General features: G+C 41.8%; 1 protein-coding gene across 3 annotated transcripts in view; it reads left to right on the forward strand.

Annotated features, from left to right (window-relative positions):
* marchf8 (membrane-associated ring finger (C3HC4) 8) overlaps window positions 1–20,134 on the forward strand; it is an 88,862-nt gene that overhangs the window by 62,336 nt on the left and 6,392 nt on the right. For all 3 annotated transcript variants that reach the window (XM_080507036.1, XM_080507035.1, XM_080507037.1), the window contains 3 exons: window positions 10,620–10,699; window positions 17,860–18,040; window positions 19,012–19,147. In XM_080507036.1, coding sequence (XP_080363162.1) covers window positions 10,620–10,699; window positions 17,860–18,040; window positions 19,012–19,147 — 397 coding nt within the window. The remainder of the gene's footprint in view (window positions 1–10,619; window positions 10,700–17,859; window positions 18,041–19,011; window positions 19,148–20,134) is intronic.

Genomic DNA, 20,134 nt, shown 5'->3' on the forward strand with positions numbered 1-20,134 from the left:
TGTGGGACGGATCCAGTGATGCTGTTTGATCCATCGGACAGTTGCTCTTTAAACGTGAGCGAGACTGGAGGTATTTGCAGCCAAGTGGCGGCTATATACCGATCCTATCAGAGAAACTGTGGAGGCTTGATATGAAAACTCTGAAAGACCGCGTGTCAGCTCAGAACTGATGGGAGTTGACAAATACTGGCTGCTTTCCACTGACTGACTCATGCTGGTGGTTCAACATGTTGGTCTTATTGTGTTTGTCGTTAATTTATTGAAATTAATTCACAAATTTGGACTGTTCCAATTTGTGTACACATAACAAATGTTTTAATACATTGGTTCTTGTCTTCTCTCTCCAAATAGCTTCATGAAATAAAAGCGTTATTAAGTTATTTTACCTATCATAACCATTTTTTTCTTTTAAAGGGTTTAATATCTTTGTATGTACAGATATCTATAGATTGATGCACTGTTTATGTATTTCTGCAACTCAGTGCTTTTTATTGGTCTGAAACAATTGCATGATGTCAAACATAAATTTTGCATCAGGGGAGCATACGTTCCTATCAAATCATGAAGCAGTATTCACATGACTTCTTTAAGGGACATAGACTTAAGCAATTTTTTTTTTTTAAAGTGCCAATATTTCAACATTTCTTTTCGGATTTTGCAACACATTTTTCTGACCTGAACCTGTTTAAACGATCACAGACTTCAGTCTTCTAACCCCAGGAGAACAATGCACCTGAAACAAACTATGATTCATCATCTGAACATCACAAGAGGGTTTTTTCTGACTGAGACCATCCACATCTTTTTTTCTCAAGTTGAATAATTATTCCACTTCCACAATCTTGACAAACTGTACTAATGCCAATGCAGAGATTAACATTCTTTTTCCTGATTCTGCACAATTACAGCAGTGAATTGATTCATGATTTTAAAGTTCATAAAACCCAAACCTGAGATCATGAAATTTAAATTGTCATCAAACAACCTCTGATCAGAAGGACTTGTTTTTGCTTTGTGGAAAAGCTGCTTGTTTTTGGAGTGCGACAAGAAGATTGATGCACTGAATGTCTCTCAAAAGTGGAGTTGCAACCATCTGTCAATGTTACTTCACGATCCTTAAAAATACACCTGCATGCACCATTTTGTCGCCATTTCTGTTGTCAAGTAAAGCTCCTTGTTTAATGGACCAACAGTGTTTTGTGCTGCGTCGGTGGAACGAGTGATGTCGGTCTGAAGACTTCTCTCGCTTTCTCTTTCACTCAGTTGCACTTTATTTCTCCATACAAAAAACAAGATGCAAAAACTGGTTAAAGTAAAGATACTGTTTCATCAGTAGGAATATAACCTTCAAAATAAAAAAATGTTCTTGTTTTTTGAGCCAACAATTTCAAATATTTTTCTTTTTAAACAAGGTCACAGATGAGGAATGTGGTGCTGCTGTGAATCTGCTTTGTCATGATTCTTATCTGGCTCCATTTCAGCCAAGTTGCTCCTCGTTCTTCCTGTCACACACAAACTATTTAATGTTTACCTCGGCTCCATGGTCATGTGTCCTCTCTTGCCTTTCTCGAGTTACATGTGACTACTTTGCACTGTTGTGTATTTAGGGATTGTCTTGTCTTTGTTATATTGTCCCATATAGTTTGTATGAATAAAAAAAACAATCCAATTTCATAATCCACACAAACTGAAGTAATGATGTATTGAGATATAAGCAGCTAAAACTACCAATTCATATGTTTATATATAGAAACGTTTGCAGTAAACGGGACAACACATATTTAGACAATGACACCATTTTCACGTATTTTCTCTCTGTACAAATTGAACAAAGCCTTTACGTAGAGACATTCAAGTTTAATTTAAAGGTATTTTTTTCAAGTCAGATAAATGGTGTAGAACTAAAACACATTTTGAGATTCACTCATCACAATTAACTGTTTTTAACAAAAATAATTGGACGATTGGCTGCCAAGTTGTTCCATGGTCAAGTGTGGGTTATTTAATTTCTAATGATAATTTGATCAACAAGGATGATTAAATAAAAAAAAAAAAAAAGGTCTGGAATTCAAAGATTTGTCAAGTGTGTGTTTATGAGGTCAGCTCTCAATATGAAGTCCAATAAGCTGTCACTATCAATAAATCCTTCACAGCCGCAAATGTCAAGGCAAAGGGGTATGTGGCGGTGGGTCAGAGGCTTTGCGCTGCACATTTAACTGGTGCAGTGGAACCTCAATCATGGGTTTCTTCTTCCCGGCCTCATGTGGCTGAAGTGTGTGAGTTACTGGACGGCATTGACACTATTGACTAGCCTGCCCATTTCCCAGACATGAATCCAATTGAACCCCCGCCCATCCCACCCCACCCCACCCCCCACGAGACCCTTCGTCGTCTCCTCAGTAGCATGCCCAGGCGTTACAGGGAATGCATTCAGTCACATGGAGGCCAAGCTAGGGAGGGACTGTAGTTTATCCAGTTACCTTTGGTCTCTTAACTGTGTAGAGCAGTGATCTCAAACTTCGGTCCTCGAGGGCCGCAGCCCTGCATGTTTTCCACGTCTCCCTCCCCTGAATGTCCTGATGGTTTCATCACCACATTCAGCACAAAGCCAGATGACGAGCTGCTCATTGCAACCAGCTGTGTGGAAGCAGGGAGACATGCAAATCGTGCAGGGCTGCGGCCCTCGAGGACCGGAGTTGGAGACCCCTGATATAGAGGGTACGTTCAAGATTTTCTATAATGATCACATTGCAGTTCTGATGTGATTACTGTCCCATTATAGCACATGTTGATTGTTCCTTTTCAAATCTGCTGTGGAGTGTAAATATGTGCACATTTACCTAAACTCTCCCCTGAAGTTCACTTAGTTGACGAACCTCCATTAAAAAGGTCATGTGGAAGTCAAGTTGTGGATTTCATTGGTTAGCAGACGCGCTGTACCGTCATTGAATGTCCCACCTTTCCTGCCATTTGTCTGACCGTGTGTGACAGACACAAAGTGAAAAGAAAGTTCTCAGGTTTGACAGCTTTAATTAATAACCAGCAGTCCCTCTGCCAGCTGGTGAGTCCCACTCCTTTCTAAAGAGAGATACGACTGACTGGCAGGTTTTAAATTGGTATTAATTGTTCTCTGGATGGACAGGTCTGCTGAGAGTGTGAGTGAGAGCCTCCTTGTGAGTCTGGGAGTGCTGGTTTGAATTAGTAGTCCTGAACAAAGAAATGGCACAATAAACTTTTGACAGATGCAGTGAAGGAGTCGAACTGAAAGCTGAAAATTGAACCGTGGATTAATCTACGTGTGTAACATATTTTAAGTCACACACCATCTTCTTGCTACTGCTTACCCTGGAAGCTTGAATACAAATATGATCTGCAAGACTACAGAAGATTATTTTATGTATGTATGCGTTACATTTACAAGTCTGCACTCTCACTGCGGTAAAGATGAGATGAAAGATCTTCACATTTCCAGCCGTGAATCAAATTCTCTTGCTTGCTGAAAGAATACCAAATGTAGGTCAAGTTAATTTATGTTGCAAACCTGGATCGGGGTAAAATGCACCAGTGATGAGGCGTTCACATTATTTTCACATGCTTTGCGAGAGGAACGGATGAGAGTTTTCGTGGAAGTTTGACGGCTGCTCAATTGTCTTCGTTCACTTTGACCCGAGCTGCAGCCAGACTCGATAGGAGGACGAGTCACAAACACTGGATTGCATCTCGCGGCACAGACTCGAGCCGAATCGGATCAAAAATGGATGTGCTCCCATCCAATTGTTGACCTATTTAAGATGTGTCTCTGTATAAATAACCACAGCCTGAGAGGAATATTTCGTAACATCTCTAGCTTGGCATGACGGTACAGTTTGGCTCATAGTTTGGCGGTGCAAAACAAGAGCAGAAGCTTTGAGAGAGTGTTTCAAAGCCTCTGCTCTTGTTTTACACCGCTACTTTTTTTTGGGGTGTAAACCGTCAACAAACTGCTGGAATTGTCTTGAAGGGTGTTTGAGGGTGACATCTAATTTCCTGGCTTTTGGCTGCTTATGAGACTCCCTGGAATACCTGTCACAAGACTCGCATAGCAGTCGCAAAGCAAATTCTTAAGATTTTATATATATATATATATATATATATATATATAATGTTTCCAAAAAGTGATATTGCTTCGATCATTGTTTGCTACTGAAGCGGATTTAGATAAATGCACACTTAGAAACCTAAAGCTACTCATTATCTCCAATCTGTTTCATACGGGTTCCCTCACTGGAGCATGGATTCAATAAGTGCCTTTTTTTTTTTTTTTTTATCAAGTTCTTTGGGAAGAAATTGCTTTGGGAAACATGTGGCCATTGAGAGCAAATAATAAAAAAAAATTCTGTGTTGAAAATGTATAAGGGCAGTCCTGAAAGCTTTATCAGAGCTCAGTGTGGGCCGAGGATTGCCCGCTGATTTGGCGTGAGTTGATTTTCCACTCGGTGAGGTCAGGAGGCTTAGCTGTAGCCGTTTCTCCCTTTAGCACCGTGCCAGGGAGCTGTGCAATGCCTCCTACACAGTTTGGGAAGGAATTAAAGTATTACCGTCCCCACAAAGACACAAAACAGTGAGTCTCCCCTCAGTGAGCTGCTGCCAGTCGTCAGCCAAACATCTGGTGGTGGTCTAAAATTCAAGCTGCTGCAGTTTTGTCGCGTTTCAGGCTCCGTCGCTGCAGTACATGTCCCAGTTTGCCCTCCAAATGTACGCAGGACAGGGTCTGCTGGCCACGAGCAAGACCACTGCTGCTAAAGCCGGGCGCATAGCCAAGCCAATATTTTTGAAGAAAATGAAATCAATTGTTCTTGGAGCAACTCAACCTTTGTTGTGTTTGTCTATCTGGCCCAGTTGTCTGTTTTTTTTATAGATTTAGCTGAACCACATGTTGTAAAAAGTAAAAAAAAAAAAAGCAATGCTGGAAAATACCTCGATGATTGCAAAAGAAATGAGGCAAACTTTATCTCTGAAGCAGCCTGTTGACATTTTTAATCGCAGCTCCAAAAGTTAATCACGTAGTTTTACTGTTACAAAATTGTATTACAAATTGTTCTTTGTCTTGATTGAACTGTTGATCCCCCCCCCCCCCCCAAATCAGATAAACCCAGTGCAGCTTCTCAGACAACATAATGATAGTAACTTCAGCCAGATTGTTTTATGATTTGAGCAATGAAATTGTCACATTGGACGTAACTGGGAAATTTAAAACCAGCACAACAATCTGATCTCGACGTCATTCAGTGTTCATATAAACAGGAGATCTGATTCCTCAAGTGGGGTAAATCACTTTTAAAAATAGGTTTCCATGTAAATTCATTATTAAGAATAATTATTAAAATGCAAGTCATCTTTACAGATTCTTTCAAATACATTTACAGGTTAAAGGTCACATTTCGAGATGAATGTGGGATATTTAGAGTGCTGCAAGACCAAATAAAATATTATGAATGTTCAGATTTGAATATCTTAAAAAAAAAAAAAAGTAATTATTCTTTACCCCAATGACAATGTTAATCCTCGCCATACTTGGTAAACATTCAATTGAAAATGTTTTTAAATGCTCTAAAAATGTTTATGTATCCTGAAAAGTTGCAACCATTAGAATAGCTATCAATAGCATTGCTATCATGCAAACATGTTCTTCCACCCATGCATAATATCTAAATTTCATGAGAAACTGCTTTTTTGTTCATTATTTTCTTTGATAAGATGTGTGGCTATATTTTAGAAGCAGTCTCTTTTATACCGTCCAGTTGTCGTACAGGAAGGCAGATTTAGTTGCATTAAAATGACTGAGGTCTTTAATCTGCCTCCTTTAAAGAGCGGTGTAGCCACATTGAAACCTGTCCAACAGTTGAAGCAACTGCACTGATTGCCAGTTTGTAGAAGCTCGCATGAGGTCCTATTGAAGCAGATGGATAGGCATGATTTTAGATCGTCTCAAGTGCCAGAAAAATGATTGCCCAATCAAATCACTCAGCTTTTTTGTGCCTTCCTGCTGCCAACTCACCCTGATTAAAGCTTTAATGTGCACGTAGTTTTTCAATTAAAAAAAAATGTATTTTTCTATGACTTCTGCTCCACTGAGGAGTTTTTATGAATTAACACCTTGAAGACAGTGGATTTCATGCTTGGAAGCAGTGGAAGAGATTAAGTCTGTGATTGAATTTTGGAGTGATTTAGTGATTTGCTGCTGCTTAATATGTCAGTGATGTTACACTGTACCAGTATGCAATTATTGTAACTACCCTGTCCTCCTGAACTATTTACATGCCTCATTTCCCATTTGACCTCAAGAGAATTAGTTCTAAAATCTTCAAGTACTGGCAGCATGAACTATGCGTACCTCCTTTAGTCATATAACTACGATGGACACAAACTAATCGGGCTTTTCATTATGACCACTGATGGGTGAAGTGATAAATATGATCTCATAGTGGGTGGGATACATGAGGCATCAAATGAAGACCGTCTCTTCAAAACTGCTGTCAGAATCAGGAAAAATGGGCAAGCATAAGGATTTGATTGAGTTTTATAAGCACACCTTGCAATTTCCCAAACTGAAAGCATCTGCTGCTAACATCTTGTTGGCAGATGCCATTGGTTCTTTACATCGTCAAGTGGGCATTGTCTTGAAAACCAAATGGGCCATACACAGTAAGGCATCATATTGTTGTGGCAGGTCTAGTGTCTGTTTTGTCTGATCTCATGAGGCAGTCGGGTGGAAAAACTAAACAAAATGAATCGCAATATTAACTGCATTTGCATTCGAACAGTAAAAGAGTGCGCTGCATAAAAATCGAATTTATCTTATATTTGTAAGGGGCTCCTTGAGAAAGCATCTCGGCAGTGATATTAATTTACTTTGTGATTATCTTGTGCCGGGGTTATTATCAGATACGTCTGTGGCTTGATATATAGCATACAGACCTCAGAGTGGTATCGACCCTCTCATCGAACCCTCCACAAGATTGATATTAAACCTTTTTTTTTTTTTTTTTTAAATGTCAAGTCATTTCTGAAAAGTTAATTCATGACCTTGAAAACAGCCTTACAACTTAACTGTTCTAACTCGAGGCCGACCGGCAGACGTAGACCTTGAATTTGTCAAAGCTCAGGCTGGAGGCCAGATTGGGATCTGAAAGCAGTGTTGACAAGTAAACTTTAACACCTGCACATTGATTTGTTCGGTTTCTATTGCGGAGGGCTCACTCTTTCTGCTGCACTGCTTCTCTGTTGGTATCTTGTCAACATATGGTCAACTCGCATTGTACGTATGACTTGCAGGGAGCGTCTCAATGAGAGCCAGTGATTCATTGCTCCTGTTGGACTTTAAAGGTTACTCCTTGAAAGGCTCCAATGGCTGGAAAACGAGAGCTATAGTCCTCCCCAGGTAGTAGGCTGTAAATCGTAAGCTGGGGGCCAAGGCAGCAGCAGATGTGAGAAATTAAGTGTTTGAGGGAAAAACAGAAGGTATTCCAAGTATTAAAAAAAAAGGGGATAAATTATGCAGGGTTGAAGTGTGTGTGAGTGTAAAGAGGAGTGGGAGCGCTCAAGGAGAGAGGTTAAATAAGTAGTTATTACAATGAAATGGGAGATTGTTTCAGCACACACAATAAACAGGTGTTCATTAGAGGGGCTGTGATGTTGTGTTGGATTATATCTAATTAGCACATCAGAGGATGCTGAAGAACCACAACAAAACGGATAAATTCAAGTGTGAATATGTTTTCTTTTTCACGATTTAGCCTTAAAAATGAAGTGTGGAGAGCGTCAGAGCTGCCCGAGTACGTATTTCACCAGCTGTGGGAGTTTTATTAAATAAGTGTCTTTGTTACCCGTTAAACGCGGTCACTCATCGACTCATCAAAGGTCCTCATCGCAAAGCGGGGCTGCTCCGAGGGCGAGAGCAGATGTTTAATACAAGTCTGAAGAGTCATACATGCTGTTAGCAGGAAGTTAATCATTACTGTCCCGTCTGTGTTATCTCTGCCTTGTTATCTGCAGAGCTGGGGCTGGTTATCTGTTGTCCAGCTTGCATGAGATGACAACGTGAATGATTAACAGCACCAAGATGAAAAATAACAAATAATTACTGCCAAGTGCCGCCACAGTCAACATTGGGATTTCAATTGTGTGACGTTTTAGTGCCACATGAGTTCTCGCTGTGCAGATAAATGTGATGCGGCATGCTAAATAATGCCGCTTTTCTTTCCTTTGTTTTGGTCTTTTCTCAAAGCTGTCTCTTTATTTCACATTTATAGTGCAGACTCCGGCAGGACCCCCCCCCAAAAAAAAAAGTCAGCCTTGAATGTGAGAGCTCCTAAAATAAGACAAGCAAAATTAAATAATAAACAGAGAGGTAATAAAAGATTTAATAAAACTAAAACCTTGTATGAACTGTTAAGCAAGAACGAAACAAAAAAAAAAGGAGATCGTGTCTGTGTGTTTGCATACAAGTGGAGCTGGGATGTTCTTGTACAGACAGACGGACTGAATCTGAAGGGCAAAGCTGGACATTGAATTTTTTATTGATCAGGCCATGAGCTTTAAATTTCCCCTTAGTTAGAAATCAAATCAATAGGTAATTAGTGTCTAGATGAAAATAGTACCCGTCCACCCCACAATTCCCCCCACCGCCCGCCTATTGTCGGAATGTTTAGTCACCAAAACACTATCTGATCTGATCCTATTCCTTATTTTCACATTATTTGGCTGTCACTTTGCAAAAACCTGAGAATGGAGTGTTGAAGGAGCAATTTTGTCTTTAGGAATTCTTTTTTGTCACTTTATTGATTTTCAGTTTGAAGACAAAGTTTGATTTAAACTTGAAGCTTGAGTGAAAAATTGACAGAGGTGACAACAAACCAATGTGGAGTCCTCACACTAATGCTCGTAGCTGAATTTCAATAATACTATTATTTATAATGCGTAAAAAAAAAAAAAAATCTGCCAATTCAACACTTGGTTTGTATCCTATTTCCTTTGTTTTGGGTTACAATGCATTTCCTGTCCAACTTGAAGTAACGCTGCACTGAAGCTCACAGGAAGCCTCACCATGCACTCCCTCTTAGTTCAAACACACTCGCTCACCCACATTCACCCCGAGGGGCAATTTTACAGTAAAAAATTTACCTGAAACGTATGTTTTCACAAAGTGGGAAAAATGTCAGTACACAGAAATAAACGTAAAAGCTTTATACAGACAAACCCTTTAACCAGGACATGATCTTTTGGGTTACTGTCATTAAACCTTATACTAGAAGGGTGCGATTTGTAGGTGGGACATGGAGATTTAGCTTCCCTTCTGGTTTTCATACCTCCCTTCGGATGCACCTTTTATTTTTACGACAACTTTGCAAGTTATGTGCAGTTTGGATACATGCCCATTTAATAAGACTAGCAACAAAACATTGGATTTGCTTCAGCACTAGTGTTTCACTGCTGTTTGTCCTAGATTGATTCATTAAAAAAAGGGGATCAACTATGTTATTCATCACTTTTAAACTTTTTGATATGACTTGGCAGGAATGTTTCTCAAAACCCTGTCTCCGAGACTTTACTGCCAGAAAGCAGAGGGACAGATCTCTGCCTCCATTATTCCTGCACTATGATCGTAACACAGTTTCACACTGATATTGAATAACTCTCACATAGTGAAGCTTGTGGTCTTGTAAAAAGGGGCAGAAGCATCCAGTCACTGCATTTTTTTATTTATTTTTTTATTTTTTTTATTTTACAACCTTGAAATTAAAATAAATCCATGCATCCTTGACATAAGATGGCAGAACATTGTTGTTACTAATGTACTTCTTCTGTGTTGCCTCCAATGTTATTAGTATGGTAAATATGCTCTTAAAATAATACCTGAGGACTACTATATGAGGTTTTCTTGCTGAATTTGGTTCAATTTCTGGACTTGTTGTCTTAGTTATTTTCTTCTTGTTCTGCTAAATGTCCAGATTCCCAATCCCCCCCCCCCCCCCAAAAAAAATTGAAAACTTTTGTTTCTTGCCTTGTCATAGAGAGCAGACACTTTTGTAACAGATGCTACTGTTGTGTAGAATAAATATTAGTGAAAGCTACAATGATACCACTGATGGTATTTTTATGATGGCAGCCTCGTTCCTGCAGGTGCATCTGCTTAAAGATTCTCAGTGGAGGCTGAACAAGTCTCTGCAGTTTTGTGTCCTCCAGCTGCATCTTTCTCTGCGCCTCATTCTTCATAACTCTGCTTCTGTCTCATCTTCTCCTCTTGCGGCGGCCGCCTGGTGTTTCTCTTGTGCTGCGACGCACCCAAGGCAGATTTTGCCAGGCACAACTTTAATCGGATAGATTAAGGGCCAGTATTGTGCTTTTCCCTTTTTATCACCCTGTACTTTGAGTATGCAATGTGCTTTTCACTCTTTCTGGGAAGATAAGCTTCAGACAACCTGTCACTTCTTCTTGCACGGGGCTTTTGCAGCATTATAGGAAATAGGATTTTGGCTCAAGAGAGTATTTGTTTTGCCATAGGGTTTTCTCTCTTATAGTTTATGGATTGTACTCACTGTGATAAACTTATTTTTCTGTTTGTGTGTTTTGCTCCTCAGGCAGGGAGCCCAACCTCCGTCAATGCTCCTTGCAGTTTCTCCAGGACGTCAGTGTCCCCCTCCAGCCAGGATATATGCAGGTACGGAGTACTTCAGTCTCAGTGCAAGCCAGCAAATGTCTTTTTTTTTCCCACAGTGATATGAACTCCCAAAGAAAATGAATTTAATATATTTATCAGCCTGTTGTGGGTGTAGTAACTTATCAATGGGTTCTGTTTGTTTAGCCTTGAGCAGAACAGTGAGAGTCGGTCTAGTTGTGTGTAGACTGCTGTGAAAAGGGAATTTATATTAATACAATTCATCCTGTGCTTGGTATTGTGATGCAGAGGCAAACCTCCCCAAACAGTTTATCTCCTTTTTATCAAATTACTTTATTTTCAACTGCATGATGGCTTTTCCATTTCTCTCTCTTGTCTTTTTCCACGCCATATCCCGCTGTGCTTAACCGCTGTTGTCGTTCACCTGCTCCTTTTCCATACATGCACACACACAAACAATCTCACAACAGCAGTCAGGATTGGGACACTCAGAAGCAGACCGCAGTGGTTCTGTTGAATTCAAATGGCAAAACCTGTCAAAGTTCAGGAGGTTTCTCGGTGACCACCCTCTGTGTCGATGCCCTGCCGGCTGGCAAACATGGCAAACCACGAGACTGGCTCGCTCTGCTCCGCTCATCCTCCGTCAACATCCGGCCCACCAGCTCGCTCAGGTTTTCTATGTCTCTGAATGACGTAGGCCAGCGTGTGGACAGTCTGTGCCGCGGCCTGCACTTTATAGATCGCACATGCTCCGAGGGCGAGCTGGAGCTGAAGTCCGAGTCCGCTCAGCCTCACTGCCCAGATCGCAGGGCGCACACACTCAATGGAAAGCTGGGCGTACCCCCCCCACACCAGAGCACAAATTGGGCCCTCCCAGCCTGCACGCACCCTCACCTCGTCCCCTCCTTGACCAAAAACCACATGCAGGTTCCCGCTGATAATTTCGCATCTGACTCCACTATTGTCACCCCCCCTCCTCCTCCGTCCAGCACCTTCCTCCACCCTCACTACTCCCCGAACTCCAACTTCCTGCGTCTCCTCCTTCCCTTCTCTCGATCCTCAACATCGGCCAGTCTGCAGTGCTCTGAGCTGGGCAGCTATGCTTCACACCTCCACATTACCAAGTCCTCTAGTGGCCTGCTGGAAGGCAGCGAGTCAGGGTTTCCCGCTGAGGATCTGCTGGGAGATGACGACGTGTTTGAGGATGATCGATCCATTCCAGCTCTAAAGGCAGCGGGCCAGCTGGAAAAGCCCCAAGAAACATGCACCGCAGCAGGGTCAGGAGCTAGTCTGGCACCGCTGTGCTATATGGATGAGGACAGCGACTTGGACTGCTGTCCGTCGCCTTTTTCAGAGAAAACTGGGCCTCTGTCACCTTTTTCGCTATCAGGTGACTGCTGCAGGTGGGTGACTGTCTGGATGCTGTAATCCACACCCACCCTTCCTTGTTGGTAAAGCAAAGACCATCCTTGTGCTGTGGCAGTGAATCCCAGAGCCTCGTGGAGTAGTGGAGTGCCTCTCGTCTTGTAGTCCCACAGATAGCCATACTTGTCCTCTAAACTCCCTCAGCTGTTGATCAGAAGACGTTCACACATAGATGCTTTAGTATACACTCACGAACTCTCACACACACACACACTCACGAACTCTCACACACACACACACTCACGAACTCACACACACACACACACACACACACACACACACACACACACACACACACACACACACACACACACACACACACACACACACACACACACACACACACACACACACACACACACCAGCTCCTCTTCTTCCTCTTCCTCATCAGTGGTCCCGTTTCAACCTTTCATGTGCGTCGAGAACAAAAATCTGTTTTAATATTATTCCATACATCTCATTTCACCTACAACATGTGAATGCTCTCCCATGTTTTTCATTGCGCTGTCAAGTTATGTTTTTTAAACATTTTTTCATAGTTACAAGATCGACGAGGCAGTAAAGTGTCTTGCATAGAGTGCACAAAAGTGTGATTGATTTTGCTCATAAGCCTAAAGCTTTTGCAGAAGGGATAGGGGGCAATGGTGCTATTGAGGAATAAATACAGGGCCAGAGGTGATGGTAGAAAATGTAATAGTCCGAAGAAGTGGTGTGTGCGTGCGTGTGTGTGTGGTGGCACAGCAGCAGAAAGTGAGCCCTAAATGGTGCTGAACCAGTGTGTCTGATTAGGTCAACGTGGCCCCCATCAATCTCTATTACATGACAAACCGTGCGTATTCCTATTGGCAGAGTCGGTGCATGTTACACAGGGCAGGTCGAGAGTAATATTTGATTAAAGACCTGGTCACAGCCACATGGCACCAACAGATGAGGCCTGCTGGCAGCTGATCTCACAAGGTCACCAGGAAGGGAAATTCTGAGCTTCACATCGAGCCCTTCTGGGTTACAGTTTTTATCTGTCAATACTCTGTCTGGCAGCAGCTCGCTACATCGATTGCCTTTCAGTCTTAAACACAACGACATGTCATTTACGTACATCTGTCATTGTTGTCCCCTCAGCTGTGGTCTGTGCATGTGCCGCCATCCAGATTACTCCTTTTACGCGTCAGCTGTGAGCTGATCGAGAAACACGAGCTCGGAATTGGCAAAGGTGAAGGCTAGAGATCAAGAGGCAGATTATTGGCTTCAAATAGCCTGTGTCGCCTCTGACTCTGTACGCACACACACACACACACACACACACACACACACACACACACACACACACACACACACACACACACACACACACACACACACACACACACACACACACACACACACACACACACACACACACACACACACACACACACACACACACACACACACACACACACACACACACACACACACACACACACACACACATCGTGCCAGCTCTTCTGTCAGGTGGCCCGAAGCGTGAGCTCCGAGCCGACCTCACTTATGAAAATGCGTGGGTGGTTCTTTTTCCACTGACAACTTCCTCGTTAATAATTAACCATCTTTTTTATTGACATCATTTCGATTAGCAGTCTGATGAGGGGTGACCTGGTCTTCTTCCCTTTAATCAGAAATGTCAAGTTTTAGAGAAATCTGTTGACAAAGTACCACATCGGCTAAAGATCCATTAACAACCTGAAGTGACGACAACAAAGGCCTGAATTTGATACTTAATAGAAAGAATAGGTTTATTAGTCCCAAAGGGAAATTCTTGTATTTATTTATGTGTATTTATTTGTTACATTATTTGTTTATTTATTATTGGAATACTATTTCTCTCTTTTTTCAAAAGTCTGTCTAAATGTGGACTTTATTCTTTATTTCTAACATCTGACATATATTATTGTGATAATTTCTATTAAGATGATCTAAATGTTAAACCAAACATTTAAATGCATATAGGAACTGATATGTCTACAGATAATAGGGCAAACACATGTTATTTCTGTATAACGCTAACAGGAACAAGACTTGGCTGCTTGCACGGCTTCTTCAATTTTTGGGTTTGTTTTTTTTGCCTTTTGCTCAAAAAAAATCTCTATCTCCATATTGCCATTCTTCCACCATTTTCTTGCATGAAAAGCTGCCAAAATCATTTGGCAAGAGGGGAAACAATTGTTGCATGAATGCAAGTGTAATCAGAGATTTGATGTAACATGAAGAATAATTATTTGATTTATAGCTGATCACTTAATACACAAAATAAAGTTGTTGCATTATTGTGTTATGAGTGAGATCCAGCCATCTTGTGTACCGCTTTATCTAACTGATGGGCACAGGTGAAGGCAGAATACACCCTGGACATGAGACAGGCCATTAAATGTTACCAGCGACCCTCAAGAGTCAGTGTAATTCACTAACTTTTCTTTCTTCTCAGGAAATGTTATATTCTCTTTCAAAGCAAAGAATGACCATGCAATGAGAGACAAGTAGCATCTTAAAACATGCAGAGAGTGGGAGGGAGGACGCTGTCTCTAATTGAATTGTTTCTCTCACTGATCGGCATGTCTTTGGCTGTGGGGAGGATAAACCGTTCAGACTGAAAGCAGGCTGAGCGCAACATTCCTCAGATGTTGCACTGTGTGCCATATCATCCACATGAAAATATGTTTAGCAAGAAGGAAATAGAAAACAGATTAGTTAAAAAAAAATTGATTTAAAAAAATAAAAAATACATAAACATTTTTGGCTGACGGGAGGAGGAGTAGAAATAGCTGGCGGGGGGTGGGGGTGGGGGGGGTCTTGAAGAGAAACAAAGAGCGGGTACGAAATGCAAAGGATGTCTGAAAGACATCAGAGTGGGGAAGAAAACACAAGGAAATGAGAAAAGAGAGACGAGGAATAAAGTGAATGCATCAGCGGGGCTGTATGGTTGCTGAGCTTGTTTCCTTCTCAGCTTGTGGTGCTTGTGATTTCCTGACTCTGTTTTGCTTCTCACATTTTAATGTTGTCATACTCTGGCGGCGCCTCTGCCATCTCAAAATTACAGATGAACAGGGTGTGTTTTGGCTGCTCAAGTGATGCAAATTAAATTTTAACTTCCTATGTCTAACAGGGCTTGGAATGAGACGCTGCTCTGGCAGACACCATTAAATTAGCTGTACATTTGTGAGAGGGTTTGAGATTACAACGTCAATCTGTTAGATGTATGGCTGGTATGTATGCATGTTTTCGGACCTTTGGGCTTATTGGTAAAAGCTTCACAAAACATTTCTTCATTCTCATTCTTCTCCCTCACTTCACTCCTCCACATGGGGGTGTTGACACTTTACTGTGGTTATCCCCTCCTACATGACAGATACAAATCCACCACAATTGAATAATTTGTCAGATTTGTTTATTAATATTCTTTATATAAGACCATCCAGTTCCTCAGGCGTTTTTTGCTCTCCATTAATTAGAATAAGAATACAGTGTGCGTGGGAAGAGAAACTACAGTTTATCAGCTTGTCAACCATTCAAACGCACAAAGAAGCCTGTCCTTAACCAGCAACAAGAGAAGTCTTTCGGTTCACTCATTCCTAATCATTCCACTCCTTGTAACACCTCCTCCATCTCCTTTACTCAGTAACCTGTGGCATCGACTTATTTTGATCCTCCCTTTGTTTATTCTACCTTTTAATCTTGTCACGCTTTGGCCAGATCAGAGGCGTCTGCAAATAGACAGGATCTTACTCTCTCACATGTGCAAGCGCATGTGGGTGTGCATGTGTTTCATCATGTGTTCTTATCCTGAACCCAGATAAAGAAAATCCCATCTGAACAACCCGCTCCTGTATACTCCTAATTCTTGTTGGGTTGGAGGGACTCAAGAAAGATGCTGGCTTAATGTGCTTTTTGCAGACACAAATGAAAGTGGATTTGAAAAATGGATTAATAATGCTCTTACTTGTTCCTTGTGGATCTTGTATGCATTTCAGTGTGGAGGCATTTTTGTGCTCTAAATTTGAAAGCACCTAAAGACGTCAGATACACCTGCCACCGCCGCCTTCTGGGAGTAAATAAATGAATCTCACAGATAATGCAGTAGTAGTATCTATACTCATGAAGGAATCTACAAAATATTTTTTGGGGACCGATAGCCAACACTGCGTTCACCATCCAACGTTTTAATTCAGCTGAAAGTCCAGGCATTAGACATTAGTGTGACCTTTTAACAAGTTGATTTCACAAGTGAGGTGTGTGCGCGTGCAAAAGATAATGACTTCACTTGGAACAAATTCTGTGTGATAATGTTCACCAACCACTGTCTCTGACCTTTTATATCAGGGAATCTTTGTGCCTTGCTAGACTCTGGCTTACAGGTGAAAGTCTTCCTCGAGTTTCAGAGTTTCACACTATATATCTATCTTGTCTCACTCTTCTTCCCACCGAACAGACACACACACATCCTTAGTGAAAATGACTAATGGCTCATACCGATGTCCTCCTACCTGTCAGGCAGTGACCGTTATGTGTAATCTTTGAAAGAAGAACTGCTTCGGTATGAGATGGATATATATATTTTTTTTTTTTTTTGGTTAAAAAAGGATTGGTTCCTCTCACTTACAAAAGCCTGTCCAGCAGTCCTTGGAGCTAGTGGACGCCTAATCAAATGTTCCAGTTGTCAGTGTGTCTGTGCTCAGAATATCTCAGAAAAACTTTCCAAGCCTCCACAGAGGCCAAACGCAGTGGAACCAAAACACAGCTGAACCAAAAACAAATACAATCTGTAACACGGGAAATAATTTGGTACCCAATTTAAATCAACAGAGGTGTGTTTTAAGGGCACTGAAATTACATTATTTGTACATGGATTATGAAGCAATTCTGCCCATTAGAAGTTAGAATTATTCATAATCTCGCATTTGAACACCACACGTTGCAGTTAACGGTCTGAGGAAAATAATAACGGCTGAAGTCAGTGAAACAAGCACGAGACAAAAGCAGGATTACTTTTGTAGCATTACATCGTCAGTATGGTTTTGGGTGGATAATTCATTCATCTGCTTCACAATGATGGGAAGAGCCAACGTCAAAGGATCACGCTGCCATGCACACATTCATCCATCAAGTCTGTAGCAGAGCAACCACAGAGAAACTGACAGACACGCACACACGTACAGGCAATTTTCAAGTCAAATCAACCTCTAATGTGCTGTGGGGCTGTTGGAGAAAACTGAAATACTGGGAGAAAAATGTCAATAACATGTGGTGAAATGAGTAGGAACCAATACATCTGAATATGAATGGATATCTGAGATCAGATTAGCTGTGTTCAATTTTGTGTCGCGACACTATAAGAACGTTGACTATTTTCTGAAAACCCTGGTGTGTATTTGTAAATGAAGTGCTCTGGATCAAATTAAGTTGTCTTGATTGGTTTTTATTCATGTGGGGCTTGTATTGTCTTCTGCAGCCAAGGAAACTAATACGCTTTTATATTTGTGAAATCGTATTCCCACCCGTCATGTTCTCCTCAAGCTATGCTAAGTGTGCAGACAATGGCAGTTTCTAAGCACAGTCTTGATATAAATGCCACTAGAGATGACTACAAATTTGCTGACATTCACTCCGTCTTTCAGACCTCAGGTGTCTGTCAGCCTTCCTTGCCAACTTTTCTCTTTTTGATCTTTCCTCTCCTGTCTTCCTCCCGCTCCAGCTGTCTTGCCTCCAGCTCCGTGCTCATTGTATTTTTTTGGGGGCTCCCACAGGATTTGTCACTGTGAAGGGGATGACGAGAGTCCTCTGATCACACCATGCCACTGCACGGGGAGCCTGCGCTTCGTCCACCAGGCCTGTCTACAGCAGTGGATCAAGAGCTCCGACACTCGCTGCTGTGAGCTCTGTAAATATGAGTTCATCATGGAGACCAAGCTCAAGCCACTGCGCAAGGTAAGACTGTTTGTTCCTGTGCATATTTATCCAAGGTGGAGCATGAAGTCAAGCTTGGTTTGTAAATTTGGGGCCCCGTGTGTGCCCTGTTTAAAGTTCACACCTCTTTTGCTATAAATCTGACTGGCAGACAAGACGGATACGACACCAAGCCTTTTTTAATAAGCGGAGTTCATTGAGTGGGTTGTGATTTATTTCAGATGGTTGAAGCAGTGCACTTCACTTAAAGGCTCTTATCAATCGCAGAAGCCCAGAGATAGCAGGACACTCTAATTAAAATTCCTCTGCCCTTCATTAGCTGCACAAAAGGCCTTAAACAAATGTTCTGCTGTTAATGGCTTCTGAATCCCACTAGTGAATATTCAAGTTGCTCACGAGTGAGTGCACAGAGACATTGAAGATGAGAGGGAGATGGTGCTCCAGGTATAAAGTGTTTATCGAGGATTGCTTGGTTTCACGTCGTCTTTCAACGCCCACGTCTCACAAAAGTGACCCTGCAGCTGTAGCGTTTCATCACTGAATTCACGAGTGCTGCGTTTGTGAGAAGCTATACTGTTTATTTGCAGAGCTAATCTGCTCGAGCTGACATTGTGTTTTGTATGTTCTTTGTTTTGTTGGGCTCATTTCCAGCCTCGGTGAACAACAAGGTGCTGCGTGGTGTTAACCGAGCGCCCTGGCAGGGGCCCGGCCTCAGTGTGCTGGGTGCCACATTTCTTCTTCAATCTTATCCCTCCTGCCAGGAAGCAATGTGTGGCACTAGATCCTGAGCACAGCGGCTGAATGCTCGCCCATCAAATATTTAGTGCGCCCCCTGAGCGGCTCCAGAAAGCATTCAAGAAAGCCAAGAGTTTAATTGCTTCAAGTGTTTGAATGATTTTCTTCTTTTTTTTCCACCTATTGTGTGTGAATGTATTATTGTTGCACCATTTTTGACATCCTCATAAACTGCTTTTGTCCTTTGATTCCCACAGTGGGAGAAACTACAGATGACGGCGAGCGAGAGACGAAAGATCATGTGCTCGGTCACCTTCCACATCATCGCCATCACCTGCGTAGTGTGGTCACTCTACGTCCTCATCGACAGAACGGCAGAGGAAATCAGACAAGGTCAGCAAAAAAAAACCCAAAATATCAAACACACAAAATCACAACTAATCGTCGTCTGTATTGGATGTTGTGTCGGGCGTCGGGCGTTCATCCAGTCTTTCACCACCTACACGTCGTTTGTGTTGCAGTGTTTAGTAACAAGTATAGTGTTTGATCAGTTTGTGAGTGCGAGTGTGAAGTGTTTCCTGAGACTGGAATATGTGTGTGGGTGTAATTCACATGCAGGGACTCAGCTGGTATTAAAGTAAAAAAACAAAAAAAAACATGCAGAAGAGTTTTACAGCAATTACTGTCTTTGTTGTGTTTGTGTGTCTCTTACTTATGACTTGAATCAGTCTGTGACATTAGATTTGCTGATTTGGAAACGGAACATATCTATGTTGGGAGTCTCATGAAGATTTCTTTGTAATTCAGTTGTTTCAGGTTTGCTGTGTTGAAGGTCAGTTAGTCTTCCTTGTGAAGCAAACCGTGCAGTCAGCAAAAGATCCTGACAAGGATAGAGTGGGTGTGTGGTTGACGATCGTGTGCACCTGCGTGCCTCCAAAAACTGTTGGTGTCGTATGAACGGCGTGGTCTATCAGTCGCGTGACAGCGGTAGATGTGGAAAAACTCAACTCGATGGACAAAAAGCAAACAACCTCTGTGAAAATAGCATCATAATTTAGATTTCTTCTCGTATCACTGAGTGGAGCATAAAGTGGCCTGGCTTTGTTTATCAAATACAACAATAATGGCGTCACAAAGGTCGTTTGTTGGCGTTAAACCAGCACTCGTGTGAGTCTTCTGTCAAGACACGTTGTATATTTTTGAACAAGGGCGGCCAGGATAGAAACTTGTGCCAAATCAAACATGTGCAGGTCACATCATGCGTTACGGCGACCCCAGAGGAGCGATCGAAGCGGCTCTCACTGAGTAAATATTGTGAGGTTTGAATGTGCCACTGTCCAGAAGTTATTTCCGTGACCGTCAGCTGGGTCTCCTTGTTTT

This window comes from Blennius ocellaris, assembly GCF_963422515.1.
Source record: "Blennius ocellaris genome assembly, chromosome: 13".
NCBI lineage: Eukaryota > Metazoa > Chordata > Actinopteri > Blenniiformes > Blenniidae > Blennius > Blennius ocellaris.